The sequence below is a fragment of the Engraulis encrasicolus genome, chromosome 19 (genome assembly GCF_034702125.1).
Source record: "Engraulis encrasicolus isolate BLACKSEA-1 chromosome 19, IST_EnEncr_1.0, whole genome shotgun sequence".
Classification (NCBI taxonomy): Eukaryota; Metazoa; Chordata; class Actinopteri; order Clupeiformes; family Engraulidae; genus Engraulis; species Engraulis encrasicolus.
Window position 1 is genome coordinate 29,820,520 of NC_085875.1, and position 17,258 is coordinate 29,837,777.

Consider the following 17,258-nt stretch of genomic DNA (forward strand, 5'->3'; position numbering starts at 1 on the left):
CCAGACAATGTATATAGAAAAAATAATGTGCAGACCCAAGCTATTTCCCAAAATGAATATGGTTGTCAATTATTTTTCTTTTATCAGTTTTTAAATTTACTTTTGTGGGAAGTGTGTCATAAATGAATGTCATGTTCTGTATCAAATACATTTATGATAAATTGAATAACTAAGTTGATCTGCGCATTTCCGAGTCAATCTGTAAACTGAAGACGACGTCATTTCCGGGTGTCAGTATGCGTCGCTCTGCTGCGGCTGGCGGTGGGACCAGTTAAGATGTAAGCTGAGAGGCACAGATTTTCATTCACCGCTAACGCTAACTAACACCTAAATACATACGCTACAAGGTTTCATACACAAGTTTCTGCGTGTGTGCAAAACAAGGAGCCGGTAGCGATAGCCTATTAAGAGCAATCGCCACCGACGGACGGGCAGCCATTTTCGCGAATATGGCTGGGGAGGTTCGGGAGGCCTGTTGGGGCCGTCGCCTGGAGCGAGCTCAGCCCGGGGGCTGTTTATCCCTGTCTCGGACGTTTCTCTCTATCGCTGCCCTGGCAGTCCTGTTACAACTCCCGACCCTCGCCGAAGCGAAAGAATGTGAAAAGCCCTGCATGAATGGAAAGTGCAACGCCGCCACTGGCAACTGCCTGTGCGACCCGGGCTGGGTTGGGGACCAATGCCAACACTGCGGCGGCCGCTTCAGGTAAGACCAAGGAACAGACGGTGACAGGTAGAGTGAACAGAAGAAAAGGCTACCGATTTATATGTTGGTTGGTAGGTAGCGTAGCTTGTCGTGGCATGCATGTGTGATGTCTGTCTGCAGTGTGTGTATGATAAGAAACTCGCCTGGGTTCCCCATGCCTGTGTGCAAAAAGCTTTGTAGGTGATGGAGGCTTAGCCTTGTCACCCTATTTAGACCGCTCGCCATTAGCACCATGCAGACAATGCCTGTAACGGTGATCCTTGTTTTTGTTCAGCGCTGGTAGTGGCAGGCTAGTAATTAGGCTAAATTGTCTGAGTTGACGAGCTGGAGAGCTGGACATTGTTCTGTTGTAACAATGTAGCGGCTTGAGGAGGGGTGTCTGTTGCCTTGCTACATTGTGTTCTTTTTCACAATGCGTTTGTTTTGCACTTGCTTGTGGTAGCCTATAAGTCCAAAGAAACGTTTTGCCGTGAAGGCCCTGATCTATTCAGACATGCAGTCTAGAGTTAGCTGTTGTTGTAAAGGGGTAGGCTACACGCTGCTGTTTGATCACTGGTCGAGAGTGGTTTATTGGCATTATAGGCTATATAATAGAGATAACCACTATGGGCGATACCCTCTAAAAACGGTCATAATAGCAGGCCTACACAATAGCTAATTGGCATTGTAAGGACCTTGCCATGTCATAATCAAATCCGATGCACGGATTGCCTAACCTTTGCCCTCAATGTTACTGATAGAGCATAATGTATTTGTTTTGAATCCGTGACAAGCTGCCGGCAGGTCATGCAAAATCAACTCTGCTGGAGCTGAATTTCCTTTATTCTGTGTGCGTGAGACTGAGAGGAAGGAAAAGGGCCATTTAGTTTGAAATGTAAGTGCTTTTTTTGTGGGTCGGTGAAGTTATGTAAAAGCCATGCGAGAAAGCCTTTTGCCAAATTTAACCGTGGCAGAATAAGAAGGGGAGTGAAGTGTCTTTTAATATGACCAGACCAGACAATGGAGGCTTTCATTTGCCACTTTGGTGTCTGTTCTCTGACAAGAGAGTCATGCTTTACTAAACATACTGGAATCTTGCTGAGCCCTCTTGGCAGCTGTGTGTGCAGGGCCAGTTCTAGGCAATTTGGTGCCCTAGGCGAGCACCGATCCTTCCTTTATTGTGGACTTTGACATTGGCATCTGTAAACATGGTGTCATGCATCTGATCGAGCACAGCTGATCTAGTACCATGTATATGTACAGAGTGCCCATTAAATGTAAAGTTTAATGCTTTAGTTTAATATTGTAAATCTGTGGGCCTAGGCGACCGCCTAGTCTGCGTTTGCCTAGCTCCGGCCGTGTGTGTGTGTGTGTGTGTGTGCGCACGCGCGCGTGCTTCATCACGTTAGTACTTCACCATGGTGAAGATAGTGTTACTTTTTTTATCAACCCATGTTTGCAAGTAAATAAATTCATGTAGCAAGATTATACAGTACCCAAAGTCCATTCCATCCATTCAATTTTTTGTGGAAATCCAGCAGTTGGTTGTTGTGTTTCTACTGTCAGTGAGCAGAGGGCTACCTACCTGTTTTTTTGTGTGTGTCGGGAACTAGGATTGGGCACATGGTAGAGCTGGGCGGTTCTGGAAAAAATGCATATCACGGTTTTCTTGATGAAAATTAATATCACGGTTCTCTGCACAATTTTTTTTAATAAGCGGCGATTTTCCCCTACATCTCAATGTTTCTGAAGAAAAGGCTGAAATAAAATTCAAAAATGAGATAAAATCCTGATTTTGAATTAATCTCCATTTCTATTTTAATGACTTTTTTGGGATAAAATCTAAAAAAAACCCTTCTCTCATAAAAAAGTGAACCTTGTGTAGGTGAAACCGTTATCACGTTTTTTTAACAGTATACCGCCCAGCCCAAGCACATAGGTATGAATTGATGTGTATTGTTTACAGTTATTTAGTATTTTTTTGTTTTGTACACATTTCCTTCACACTTTTAATTTGAGATTCTATTGTCTTTCACCCAACCTTAGTTAAATCCAGCTTTTACCCCCCGTGTAGGAGTTTACTGATCTGTCCTTTCAGTCAAGATCGAATGTTTAGTTAAGGGGCTTAAGACTTGTAAGGGGCATCTTCAAATAAGAATTTCTGAAGAACATGAGAGATGACATCTGATTCGGAGCAGCAGTGCAGCATCAGCATTCCATTTCCTCTGAGGTCAATGGTGTTACCATGGATATGGTCTGTTACTGTTGAGAAACATATCTCGCCTTCTCCGATATTACCAGATTTGCGCAAGAACCAACATGGCCCCTGAATGCATATCAGGATGATAAGATCATGCGCGGTTATCACTGCTGCTCTTTTAGTGTTTCCTCCGGAAAGCCCCTTACACAACACCCGCTAACACACACACACACACACTCGTGTGCATACACTCACACGCACGCACATACACACACACACACACACACATGCGCACACACACACACCCTCTCACATATGCGTGAGGGCACACACACACACACACACACACACACACACACACACACACACACACACATACACACACACACGACACGACACACACACACACACACACACACACACACACGACACGCGCACACACCCATGCACACTCACACACACACACACACACACACACAACACATGCACAAACGGTCGCACACCAACTCATACGCACAGGTACAGGCACACCAACCCATTCACACATAAGGCACATGCACGCACACCCACATACTCAAAGGCACACACACCCATGCGTACCCAGGCACACACGGGCACACACACACATGCACAGGCGCGTGCACACATTCACACTCCTCTAACCACCGCAGCCACCTACATCCTTTCCAGTCACCACTGATGTGATGTGGAGCGTCTGTGATGTGGTATCTTGCCAATGCGCGTCACTGTAGCGGAGCCAAACCTTCACAACCCGCCAGACCTCCACTTCCTGCTTGACAGGAAGTCAGCTTGCCAGCCTTCCGGCTCTTCCTCCTGTGCTCTCCGCTCGTCTGTGTCCAGGTAGCAGGTTAGGGCACAGCCTCATGGGAAACATCCGCAACTTATTTATATATCGCTTGGATCAAATAGGAAACCAAAAAATATTACATTCCTCTTCCACATCTCTACCTACCTGTCCAGGTAGAAGCGCATCTGCTGTAGGTTCTCAGCAGGTTCACATCTCGATTGAGAAGGAGGATCGTGCACATCCCTGGTTTAGTGCAGGATTCAAGTTTTAGAGAGTCCACACACTTGAAATCCTATTTTGTGTTTTATTCCATGACAGAGCTGCGTTTCGACCAGAGGTCTTCTTCAGATTCTCTACTTAACAGAAAACATCTCTCCATCAATTCTATATCCGTCTCTCTGTCTCTCTCTCTCTCTGTCTCTCTCTCTCTCTCTCTCTCTGTCTCTCTCTCTCTCTCTCTCTCTCTCTCTCTCTCTCTCTCTCTCTCTCACACACACACACACGGCATACACACACAGGCATACACACTTGGCCGCACACGCAGGCATTCTTTCACTGATTTCATAAGCAGCAACAGATCAATTCATGCAAATCTGATCTCTAGATGTTTACGTTGCCCAGAGCAACATCACAGACACAAGGCCAATGAAACGGTCAGAAGTCAAATACATTTTGCGTCGCGATGAGATCCCTCCTGCATCTCTCTGTCTGGGTGTGTTGTAAGATCAAGGTTGCCTTTTGCAGAACATTATCCTTTTATCTGAATAGTTCATTTGTCAGGCATAATGTGCATAACGTCAATGCCATTACCATAAATAACCCATAGAGTCCTTCTGCACAGCGTCCAGGTGCTGGCGGAGTGCAGTCGAGTATAATCCACTGAAAGGGAGGTCAATCACTAGCCTGACAAGCCAGACTAAATGTGAGATTTCTGTGAATATTTAGTCTGGGCCTGATCGATGAGACATCGGAAGATAGTTGATGAGAACAACCCGTTGTTTTTCAAACTGTGTCTGTGCCTATTGGCCAACGCTTTGTTGTCACTCCCTCAAAACCCTGTCCAAAGATTAAAAAAAAAAAAATCAAATGAAGTCTGCTGCATTGTAATTGGCCAGCCAGTTTCAGGGCCTGGGGTATTGTCCGAGGCTAGACCCACTCGCAGGCAAAAAATAATTTTGGCCACTGGCGGGTGGGGCTAGTTTACTAGGCTAGTAAATCACAGCACACTGGTCTTCTTTGATTTACTGTGAAAGTTTATTTTGGTGGACAGCTGCTTCATCAGAGTCCATTACAATGCATGTTTACTTTAGATGTGCATATATTATGTGCATGTTTACATGTACATGTTTACATGCGTGTTTAGATGTGTTAATGCTTTACTGGTTGAGTTGAATGTGCTGCGTGTTCCCTGCCCTTGACTGTGTGTGTCCTCCGCAGTGGCCCATAAGGATGATGGAGCTCGTGAGGCTCCACTGACTCTGGCAGCCTCCATCTCTATCCTCCTTCATGGCTACAGTGGCAGCTATGCATGGGCCATCACACATCTGGCAACATGTGCCAGATATGCGCAAACACACACACACACACACACACACACACACACACACACACACACACACACACACACACACACACACACACACACACACACACACACACACACACACACACAGCCACTCAGGAACACAAATACACAGACTGACACGTGCACACACAAACTGACAGACAGACAAAAACGTGCGCAAACATACTCACTACCCACACACAGGCTACACTCTACACACACACACACACACAGGCTACACTCTACACACACACACACACACACACACACACACAGGCACACAGGCGCACACACTGGCACCCTGAGCAGTGGCCTGCCCCTGCCTGGTACAGAGGGGGTGAGAGTGGAGTGAGCCCCAACCCTCCGCAGTGCAGTGCAGTGCAGTCCAGTGCAGCACAGTTCAAGTCCCGCCTGATCATATCCTCCTCATCTGTGTTAATGAGCAGCGCTGTGGAGAAAAAAGGAAAACGTTTTGAGACAAAGTGGGCGACTAAATGTTCCCACGCCCCTTTCTCCCGGGAGCTGTAGTCTGGCATTGTGGGATGCTGTGCTGCCTTGCTAAACACTAGTTTTAGACTTGAGGGTGTTTTAGGGTCAAAGATGTGCAAAATGAAATTGTCATTCAGTGTTACAGATGCCTTCTGCTCACTGTAACTGTAAAAAAACATGATTTATAAATTGTTTCAAGTGAATGGATGACAGCCGAGGCTTTCATGAATTCACTGGAAAAAAATAAAAATAAAAAGAGACGTGTTTTTTACAGTTACTGTCAGCAGAAAGTATCTGTTACACTGAAGGACAATTTCATTTTGCACGTCTTTGAGCCTTTATTAATAACCAGCCAGTGCATTGCTGCCCATCCCTAACCCTCACATGGCCTTCACATTTCCCCACATATATCGACTTCCTGATGATGGTGGCTTTGACGAGATTCAACCCTTACAAAACCTTAACGCCAATGAAACGCTATAATTTGCTGCGTTCCGAAGTGTTTTTTTATGGACGACGAGTTTTTTTTGGTGCCATCCTCCGAATGTTGACAATATTCAGCCTTCACGAAACCTCAGAGCAAGCGATGCGCTGCAATTTGTGGCATTCTGAAGTGTTTTTAAAAAAAGTAGATGACTCTTTTGGTGTCCTGTTCTAGATTTCGTGGAAATGTTATGGTGATGGTGGTGTGGATCGAAGCCAAAATAAGCGCATCTGTCACTCCCAGCCCTCAACGCCGCCAAGGCCGGGCTGAGTACAGGACTAAAGCTGCCCACCACCACAGCCAAGGCTGAGGGAGCTGTGGCCTACACTACAAAGCTGGTTCAACTTCAGGAGTAAACCAGGGGTGCGTTTCTCAACAGTGTCGCTGCTAACTAAGTTGGCAACTTACTTGGTTGTAATGCAATTTCCCATTGGCAACTTACTTAGTTGCTAATTGGTTAGCAACGACACTGTCGAGAATCGGGGTCATGGTTAAGTTATCGAGGTAAATCATCTAATAGAAGAGCCTGCTTGTATTAGATGATTTACCTCTTAACTTAACCCGTTTTACTCCTGAACCAGCTTTGCAGTATAGGCCTCCCGTGAGCTGCCCCTGGCGAACACTGGGGAGGGAGAAAGGTCTCCCGACATGGCCACGGCCAGCTATGTTGCCATTAGACACCAAGTTGTGACCGACCACCCATAGCAACCTGCCATCAGCTGCAAAATGATCTGCGTTCAGCATTCATTCTTTAAGGCCTATCTATCTAGCTGCCTATCTGTCAGTCTGTCGGCCTGTCTGTTTGCAGTGATGGATGGCTGTCTTTCTGTCACTCTATGTTTTTGTTTGTTTATGTAGTTTTAAATTCATTTGCAGCTGTTCACTAAACCTAGCCTTAGTCATACTAGGCAGTGCAAAGGGATTTTGAGAATGTGAAAGGAATTCAGTGGTTTTAGCTGGTTAATGTGTAATGTGTGTAGAGTTTCTGTCTGTCTCTGTCTCTCTGTATCTCTCTCTGTCTCTCTCTCTCTTTGTCTCTGTCTCTCTGCCTGTATCTCTCTCTCTCTCTCTCTCTCTCTCTCTCTCTCTCTCTCTCTCTCTCTCTCTCTCTCTCTGTCTCTGTCTGCCAGTATCTCTCTGTTTGTCTCATTCTCTCTGTCTGTCTTTCTCTCTTTGTATCTCTCACTCACTCACTCACACACACACACACACACACACACACACACACACACACACACACACACACACACACACACACACACACACACACACACACACACACACACACACACACACACACACACACACACACACACACTTTCTTGCCTATCTTTCTGTCTGCCCGTTTTCCATAATGGCCCCTTGGTTTGTGGCAGACGGTAAGGAGGCAGTTTGCTCCCCTCTTTAACCAAGTGTGTGTTAGCGCGCGGCTAATGAAAATCCCACTGGTCACTAATGGGCAGTTAGCATACAGACGAGCAGCTTAAAGTACCCCCACAGCCTCATGGGGCCGCCTACCACCTCGCCTGCTGCTGCACTGCTTACTAGCCATGCACACACAGATACACAGATACGCACTCCCATAATAACCCCATCGGCAGACACACACACGGTCTCACTGGCAAACACATGCTACAGACGTGCACTTGCATATCACTCACACACACACACACACACACACACACACACACACACACACACGCACACACACACGCACACACCCTGTACAGACACATTCACGTTGCATATCCTACACACACACACACACCCACACACACACTGTGCACACTCACTCGCTCGCTCACTCACTACTACTACTACACACACACATACGCAGACAGGCCTTTCCACAGCCATGCATTAGTGCGCTGCAGACGGACATCCTGTAGCTGGCAGCAGCAGCAGCAGCAGCGGTACCCGTCCCGCGGGGCTTACATCATCAGCAGCAGCCCGTCAGCACCGCACACTAACCCAGCCCAGACCAGCCAGACTGCTGCTGCTACTGCTGTTACTGATGTTACTGCTACTACTACTGCTGTTACTGCTACTACTGCTACTACTGCTACTACTGCTACTACTGCTACTGCTACTGCTACTGCTACTGCTACTGCTAATGCTTCTGCTGCTGCTACTTCTGCTGCTACTTCTGCTACTGCTACTGCTACTGCTACTGCTGCTATTGCTGTCTGGGTCCTGGGTGATTTGCTGCCACTGGGAAACGCTAGCTGACAAACAAGGCAGCCAAACACCCAGTGCTCCTCTGCGCTGCGCTGAGCACACCCTCAGTGAAAAACACACCACAGACATGCACATCATACACATGGGTGGTTGACGTTTAAGGGCGTAACGCAAAAAAAAAAAAAAGTTTTTCAAATTCCTGGAAAAAAAGATGGATAAAAAATGGGAAAAAAATAGAAAAAATAAAACAATTAGTGGTCTGTGGAATTTCACCTTATTTTTGCCATTTTTGGGAAAATGTGTCCTGCATCAACACATAGCATAGGCATGTCACACCGCAGGAAAATGGAGTCACACCACAGGGAATTCACTGCATTATGGCCATTTTAATCCTTTTGTATACATGACTGACATATGAGCTCATGCTAACTTGATAATGATATTGTGTTTAATCTTAATATGTGTTTTCAATATAAAAAAACTTTTTTTTCCTCCTATAAGAGCAGTCACACCACAGGACACCATAAAATGAACCTAAGCATTGCGTGACAGAAAGATTGCAATATGAAGACATATTAAGAGGTTAAGAGTCACCTTAAACTTCCACAGCACTCTCCAATAACTGAGGTACTGACTGGTTAGGAGCCAGTCTTTAAGACCCTTGTAGTTGGCCTTGCAGCTGCCCATTCACAAACATTGACATACATGTCACCCCACAGGACGCAATTTGTGTTACGAAATTGAACTTGTAGTTAATATTACTGTCTTGAGTTTTTTCCACATTCACATATCTTAATCTTAAGTTAAGATTTATGCAATCATGCCAAATGCTTCATACATTATTCAAAATGTTGTTGGTTAATTTATATATATATTATTATATATTGTTTCATTAATGTTACAGTCACACCGCAGGAAATTTGACATATAAACCTTTACATAAATCTTAACAAAAATGTTTCTTCTCATCTAAGACTAATATGAAACATAATGTACCACATCTTCTTTCATTGACATTTGTTTTTTAAAGGAAAATAACAGTTTTGTAGGTTTTTAACCAATGTTACGAAAAAACAAGGCGTCACGTCTCCCACCCACATATTGTATGGTTACAATACGTTCACATACTCTATACGCAGACACATAAACATACACACATAAGCACATACATGCACACACACACGCTGACTATGCAGACACATACAACAGTACACTTGCGCACACAAACGCAAACACACTCCTTGGAAATACATACACACACACATTCACACACATTCATACTGACACACAGAGACAAATAGACTTCTGCTCTCTCTTTGCTGAGGTGTATTGCCCTACTGTAGTAGTCAGCAGTTGAGCTTCATTTGGGGCGTGTCTGGGGACAAGGATGGGGACGAGGATGGGGATGGGGATGGGGATGGGACCGTCTGTCTGACTGCCTGGCCTGCGGTGGTCAGCAGCTTTCCTGGGGAAGAGGGGAGACTGCAGTCAGTCCCACTTTTATGCAGTCCCACTTACCAATCCCCACCACCCCCCAGGGCCAGGGCTGCCTCTTCCCTGCTGCCTGCTGCTTGCTCCCCCATATGGAGCTCTGGTACTGTCTGAGTAGGGATGTAAATAATAATCGAAATGTATTGATGCATCGATGTATCGGCCGGCAATTTAATCGAATCGCATCGTATCGTGGGGCATTCTGAAGTATCGAAAATCATCGAATTGCTGGCCCTGTCCAATGCCCTAGCTCCATCACATAATAGAAGTGAAAAAGTAATGGGAAAAAATTAAATCGAATCGAATCATATCTTATCCTGGGGAATTCTTAAGTATCGTAAATAATCGAATCCCTGCTTTAAGAAATGGATAACGTATCGTATGTCATGGAGGCTGTGATTTACACCCCTAATTCTGAATATGCTGCTGCTGCTGCTCCTGCTGCTGGATAAGCGGCATCACTAATAGGCTTCTCTTCCTGTTTATATTCATGGCTGCATGGGGAAGTGAAGTGAAGGACTTGCTTGGTATGGCTGCCTGCTAATTGTACTTTATTTTTAACGGCGATAGGGGAACGGGGTGGCTTCGAGATGTTCTTAACCCCTACCCAGTTTTGTGGATTCCCAAGTACCCCTGAGCCCCACCTACTTTTTCCGTATTTATGTTTTAGCTAGCCCCAACTTAAAAAGAAGAGTTAGTTTGTCTTTTTTTTTTGTTTCGATGTACCCCTAAGCCACACTGTTTTTCATCATTCAATTTAGCTAGGCCCAACTTGAACGAGGAGCTAGACTAGTTTTTGTCTGGCGGCGATTGAATAAATGCATGAGTAAATGAATAAATAAGGGCATGAATGTCAATAACCGAATGGCACCGTGTTGAAAGAAGTTAGTCCTGAGGTCCTTAGACAGACAGACAGGCAGAACGAGACGAGGCCAGAGCAGACGAGGCGAGCCGTGCCGTGCGTCTGGAAAGAGCCGGGCCAATTTGTCAATCTGTCTGCGGGGCCGGTGGCTGCCACTGCGTTTGTCAGCAGTCCACAGTGCAGATTTATCGCTGAGGATATAGGACATTGTTGCTGCTGCTGCTGCTGGCGGCTAGCTGATTGTTCAGGAGATGACAGCGCTTGAGGAGGTGTGTGTGCGTGCGTGCGTGTGTGTGTGTGCGTGTGCGAGCGCGCGCGTGTTTGTGTGTGTGTGACTGCGTGTGTGCGTATGTGTGTGTGTTGGGAGTGGTGAGCTAAGTTCTTTTGGCTGCGTGTTGTGTCTACTGTTCTGGCAATTTGTCCTTAAGGTTTGGAGTGGAGTGAGGAAAGTACTGCTGCCCGTGCATTTGTTTTTGCTCTATGCATGTGTGAGTTGCTGATTTGAATGTGGAGATCAGAAGAGTTGACCGAAACAAATAACAGGCCTTATTTATGAAACATTTTAGTAATCCCATGTTGGAGATGGTCACTTGCCAAATGGTCTTTCAGCAGTTTTAATCCCAGTCAACTGTGCAGCATGTTTAATGAGTTATTGGGCTATTATGGGTTACTATGGAAAATGGGAAAAGTAGCACTTTCTTAACAGCCTAGTCCAGTCTGAGATTCTTCCAGATATTCATCCATGCTCTTTAGGTGAGGTCTTACTGAACATTCCTTAAGCCAAATCCAAGCCCTTACTTGAAGCACACCCCAGGGTCCTGTGTAGCCCACAGGCTGTCAGTAACTTTGTGATTCTTAGCTTTTTAGAGTGTCTAGACTCAGTGTACTGTATCAAGGAGCACACAAAATATTCAATGTGATTCACAGTAGGGGTGTAAATCACAGCCTCCATGACGATACGATTCAGTATCGATATCTTATTATTCGATGCGATATGATTCGATTATTTTTCGATACTTAAGAATTCCTCACGATACGATACGATACGATTCGATTCGATTTTTTTTCACAATTGCTTTTCCACTTCTATTAAGTTATTGGGCAGGGGCCAGCGCTTCGATTTTTTTCGATACTTAGCAATGCCCCACGATACGATGCAATTCGATTCAATCATCAGAATATATTGCGATATATCGATACATTTCGATATTATTTAAACCCCTAATTCACAGTGATATCCCAAGGCATAAGGAGAAGACAGTGTTACAGACTAGTGACTGTTGTAGTGCTATCTCCAACACAGTGGCTGGCCATCAATAGTGCTCTCAGGTGGAGGATTTTAACATTAGGTGGGGAGTTTCATTTCCAGGTGACACGTTTTGGAGGCACTCATAATCATGTCATGTCAATTGCATTGAGTATTACAGTAGAGGCCACTTATTTTGCTCCAATGGTAACACTTTACTTGACTCCGGCGTCGTATGTATGACATGAGTGTCATATCAGTAACGCAGTCATGGACGTGTCATAAACTTTATTTTGCCAATATCGTAAACATTTTAGGATTGTTGTCATTTAAGCGACATCGCTTATAATAAAGACAGCCCAAACAATGTGAACTTTTCAAGACAATATAATAATGTTTATGACATTGACATAATGTTTATGACATGTCAATGACTGAGTCATGACAGTCTTGACACTGTTATGACAGTTATGTCATGCCTATGACACCGCTGGTGTCAAGTAAAGTGTTAAGCCTGTTAAGTGTTAAAGTGTTAAGTGTTAAACCATGGGAATTCCATGACACTGCCTAAGCATTTTGTACTGGAACATCGCAAGGAGTAATCATGATGCAGCCAAGAAAACATGGAACCAAATCACTTGGCTCATTCTCAGCAATTGGACTTCTTGTACCCTGAAGTCCAGTTGTTTTCCACTAAACTCTTTGGATTACGTGGGTATGTTGCCATGAATTTGAATGGTTGATTGGTCGGCTACATTTGTTGTCCCAAGCGTGTAGAAGTCTGCCATGGGGCCCTGCCGTGGCCTAACGGTAGGGCACTGGGTTACTACGCAAGCGATCCGGCCCGGGCCATTTGCCTATCCTTCCCCATCTCTCTCTCCCCACTCGTTTCCTGTCTCTCCTCCACTGTCCTGTCAAAAATAAAGGCACTAAGCCCTTAATATATATATATATATAAAATGAATAGTAAGAAGTCTGCCATGGGCTTGCTTGCTCATGGAGTGGCAGTGGGACAGTGGCAGGCGGAAGTGTCCTAGACTGGCTGCTCTGGCCAGAAGTGACTTTATCGGCGTGAATAAGCACCGCTGGCCTGGGAACTGCTCTCTGGTTATTTTCAACCGAGCGCTGCTTCCCGTTTCCAGCGCTGACTGGCCGACTGGCTGACGCAGGGAGTTCGGACAGGAAACAGAAGGGTCTCACAGGTGGCCTTGCTTCTCAACAGAAGAGAACGCACTGATCTGGGAACAGGAAGTGGACTGGTGGAGTCCACGACTGAGTATTGGATCACCTGATACGTTTGCACTTTTGGAAATAGCACAGCAGGTGATGTGAGAGCATTACAAACCCACTTGTATTGGGGCATCTCTTTAGTTTTTTTTCTGACCATGAGATTCAGTCTTGTGGATTTTGTATTGTAGAATTCTGGGCTGCACGATGGTACTGAGTTGAGTTGAAGACAATGTGCACGTAAGAGTGCAGGACAAAAGTTTGATCTTTTTTATTTTTGAATGGGGAGAGAGAGACGGGGAAGGATCGGCAAATGACTTGTGCCAGAATCAAACCCGGATCGCCTGCGTAGTAACCCAGTGCCCTACTGTTAAGCCATGGCATGGTCAAAAGTTTAATCTTTTGATCCGAAAAGCTTGCACACCGGAAATCCTTTTTTTGTGGTTTCTGTCATGGCACTGAAACCAAAATGAGGTTTTGACCAGGTTCGGTTAGATTCACTTCCCTGAGAAGTGATTTGTTGCCATGAAATAAACCATCAAACCTACTGTGCTGACCTTTTTTGTGTGGTTTGTTGAAAACAATATTAAAGCATTACTCATATGTAGAGTAGTTTATGCATCGTATACAGCTGAAATGCAGTAAGTTGAACTTTGATTAGGAAGAATTTTTGTCCATGACCCTCGTGAGATTCCTTGCTTCCTTAAATGTCTTCCTGTATCACAGAGCCCTGAGAGACTGCCCAGGTGAAAAACCCATATACTTAAAGTGTACTTTTTTTGACCGTACTTAGTACAAAGTGTACTATTTTCGGCGATTTAAAGTGCGTTTCATTGCACTATTAGTGTAGCAAGAATGCAGGAGGGCTGAAAGACAGTGGCGTAAATCCAAACTTGAAGTCCACTACCAAATCTATAAACACACACTCTCGAAATACAACCAAGAAATTTCTAAAGCTAGACAATCTTTTTTCTCTGACATAATTAACAGAAATATTAATAATGCACGTGTCCTGTTTGGCACTGTGGAAAAGCTAGCAAGGCCCCCAAATCAAATGCCCTCTGAGTTCCTCTTGGTCAGCAAATGCAATGAGTTCGCATCCTTTTTCAAAGGAAAGATTGAAAAAATACGTGCAAACATACTCACACATGTGCAACCGACCCAAGATTCAGACCAACTTGCTATGGTGAAGTTAAATCCTAACCTCATGAGAAATTTTCATTTAGTTGATGTGGACATTCTTAATAGAACGGTACAAAGTCTTAGCTCCTCTACATCTGACTTAGATATTTTACCAACAGCCTTCTTCAAATCCATCTTACATCTAATATCACCAGATGTACTTCAGATCATCAACACCTCACTACAAACAGGCATATTCCCAGGCTGTCTGAAAGAAGCAGTTGTGAAACCCTTACTGAAAAAGAAAAAACCTGGATGCACTGGTACTAAACAACTATAGGCCCATATCCAATCTACCATTCATGGGTAAAATAATAGAGAAAATTGTTTTTAACCAATTAACTGCTTTTCTAATGTCTAATAGCTATTTTGATAAGTTTCAATCAGGTTTCCGTGCCTACCACAGCACTGAAACAGCTCTTATTAAAGTTATGAATGACATAAGATTGAATTCTGATGCTGGCAAATTATCCGTCTTGGTTCTACTCGATTTAAGTGCCGCTTTCGATACAGTTAATCATTCTATACTACTACATAGACTGGAACACTGGGTTGGCTTTACAGGCATAGTGATCAACTGGTTAAAATCGTACCTACAACAAAGAAGTTTTTTTGTCGCCATTGGAAGACATACCTCATCACCGATGTCTCTGAATTGTGGGGTCCCCCAGGGCTCCATTCTGGGACCACTACTGTTAAATCTGTATATGTTGCCACTGGGACACATTATCGAGAATAACTCCATAAATTACCATAGCTATGCGGATGATACCCAGCTCTACTTATCTATGTCCCCAAATGACTATACCCCCCTTCAATCACTCTATCATTGCATGGACCAAATTAACAAATGGATGTCTCACAATTTCCTCCAGCTGAACACAGATAAAACTGAAGTAATTATATTTGGGAAAAGAGAGGAGAGACAAAAGATTGCTACTATCCTTGAACATAGGGACTGAAAGCAAGGGAAACAGTTAAAAATATTGGGTCCTCATTGACAGTGACCTAAACTTCAACAGTCACATGAAAGCTATTACTAAGTCTGCATTTTATCACATAAAAAACGTCTCTAAATTTAGGGGCCTGATGTCTAAACATGATCTGGAGAAGCTAATACATGCCTTTATTTCTAGTAAAGTTGATTACTGTAACAGTCTTTTTACTGGCCTCCCCAATAAGACCATTAAACAGCTTCAACTTGTACAAAACGCAGCTGCAAGGGTTCTTACAAAGACAAGGAAGTTCGACCACATTACTCCAATTTTAAGATCGCTGCATTGGCTCCCAGTAAGCTACAGAAATTGATTTTAAGGCTATGCTAACTTGTGTTTAAATCACTAAATGGAATGGGGACCCACATATCTACTGGATATGTTTCAGCTGTATGCACCAACTAGGTCACTAAGGTCAACGGAGAAGAATTTGCTGGTGATTCCAAAAGTCAAAACAAAGTGTGGAGAGGCAGCCTTAGCTTCTATGCTTCAAAGCTTTGGAACCAGCTTCCAGATGACATAAAAAATGCACCCACTATTGATAGCTTTAAATCTAGACTCAAGACAAAGCTGTTCTCAGATGCTTTCCCCTAGCTTAAATTACTTATTCTTATTATTTTTATTTTTATTTTTATTTAATTTGTTTTATTTTATTTTATTATTATTTTTACCTTATGTTTTTATCTTAATGTTTTTTTAAATGCTTTTTGACTTCTAATTCATTTCCTTCTTTCTTCCCTGTTTCCTTTCATTTACATTTGTTAACTTTGTGAAGCACATTGAGTTGCACCTGTGTATGAAATGCGCTATATAAATAAACTTGCCTTGCCTTGCCTTGCCTTGCGCGCTGAAGCACTACTAAAGCAGTACTTCAGCACACTTGCAGCACACTGAGGATGCTAAATTGGCACCGCTTTTGGACAACTTTAAGTGCACTACAAGCATAAGAGTGTGCTTGAGTACACTTCTATAACATTTTATTGTTACTAGAAGTTCAATAAAAGTAGATTAACTTCATGCTTCTTTGGACTACATTGGAACATTTTAAGTCTGTAAAAAGTATATCATATTAAGTATTTTAAATATATAACAGGTATGCTTGAAGTATATTTACAGTACACTCCCAAGTACATGAAATAATATAAGTGTAATACTACAATCCAAGCTGGTCCTCGAAGCTTGTACAGTACACACAGCCACATGTCACAGTAGTGATTAAGTATGCATGCCTAGCACAACTGACATTTACAATCATTGCATTGTTATAGAGATTTCAGATACACATTTCACTTTATTTCAAATTAGTTCCACCTTCCTGCAGTTGATCTCTTGAATTGATCACTAATGGTAACCTTTTATTCTATAATTGAACAACTAGTTCCAAATCACCTCCCACCATGATGACCTGGGAAGTGTGAGCCTATATATACCAGAACATATACATGACCATCATAATGACGGTGGGAACATGGTCATTTTTTGTGTACCACTTTAAAATTTTAAAACTCCTACAATAAACACAGAATATAACAATGAGTAACATTTTCATGCAAACCAAAAATATTCCTTCAGGATAAATGGCTTTCTGTTTGAGAAATTTAGCTCCAAGAAGTGCATTGCATAATGTGACATATATGATGGTGCATGATGGGTAAAGGCACTTTGTGTAAGCACACTTTGAAGATATTTGGGTGAAGCACAATCATGGTGCACTTAGAAAAAGTGTACTAGAAATATGTTAAAGCGATTTACTTTAAAGCGCACTATAGAAAATCACACTTCGAAGACATTTGGGTGAAGTGTAATCATATTGCACTTTAAAAAAGTACAATTGCAATATGTTATTAAAA

General features: G+C 43.5%; 1 protein-coding gene across 1 annotated transcript in view; it reads left to right on the forward strand.

Annotated features, from left to right (window-relative positions):
- The first annotated feature begins 243 nt into the window (after window positions 1–243).
- atrn (attractin) overlaps window positions 244–17,258 on the forward strand; it is a 129,922-nt gene continuing 112,907 nt past the window's right edge. The window contains exon 1 of the mRNA XM_063184077.1: window positions 244–703. Coding sequence (XP_063040147.1) covers window positions 450–703 — 254 coding nt within the window. The 5' untranslated portion in view covers window positions 244–449. The remainder of the gene's footprint in view (window positions 704–17,258) is intronic.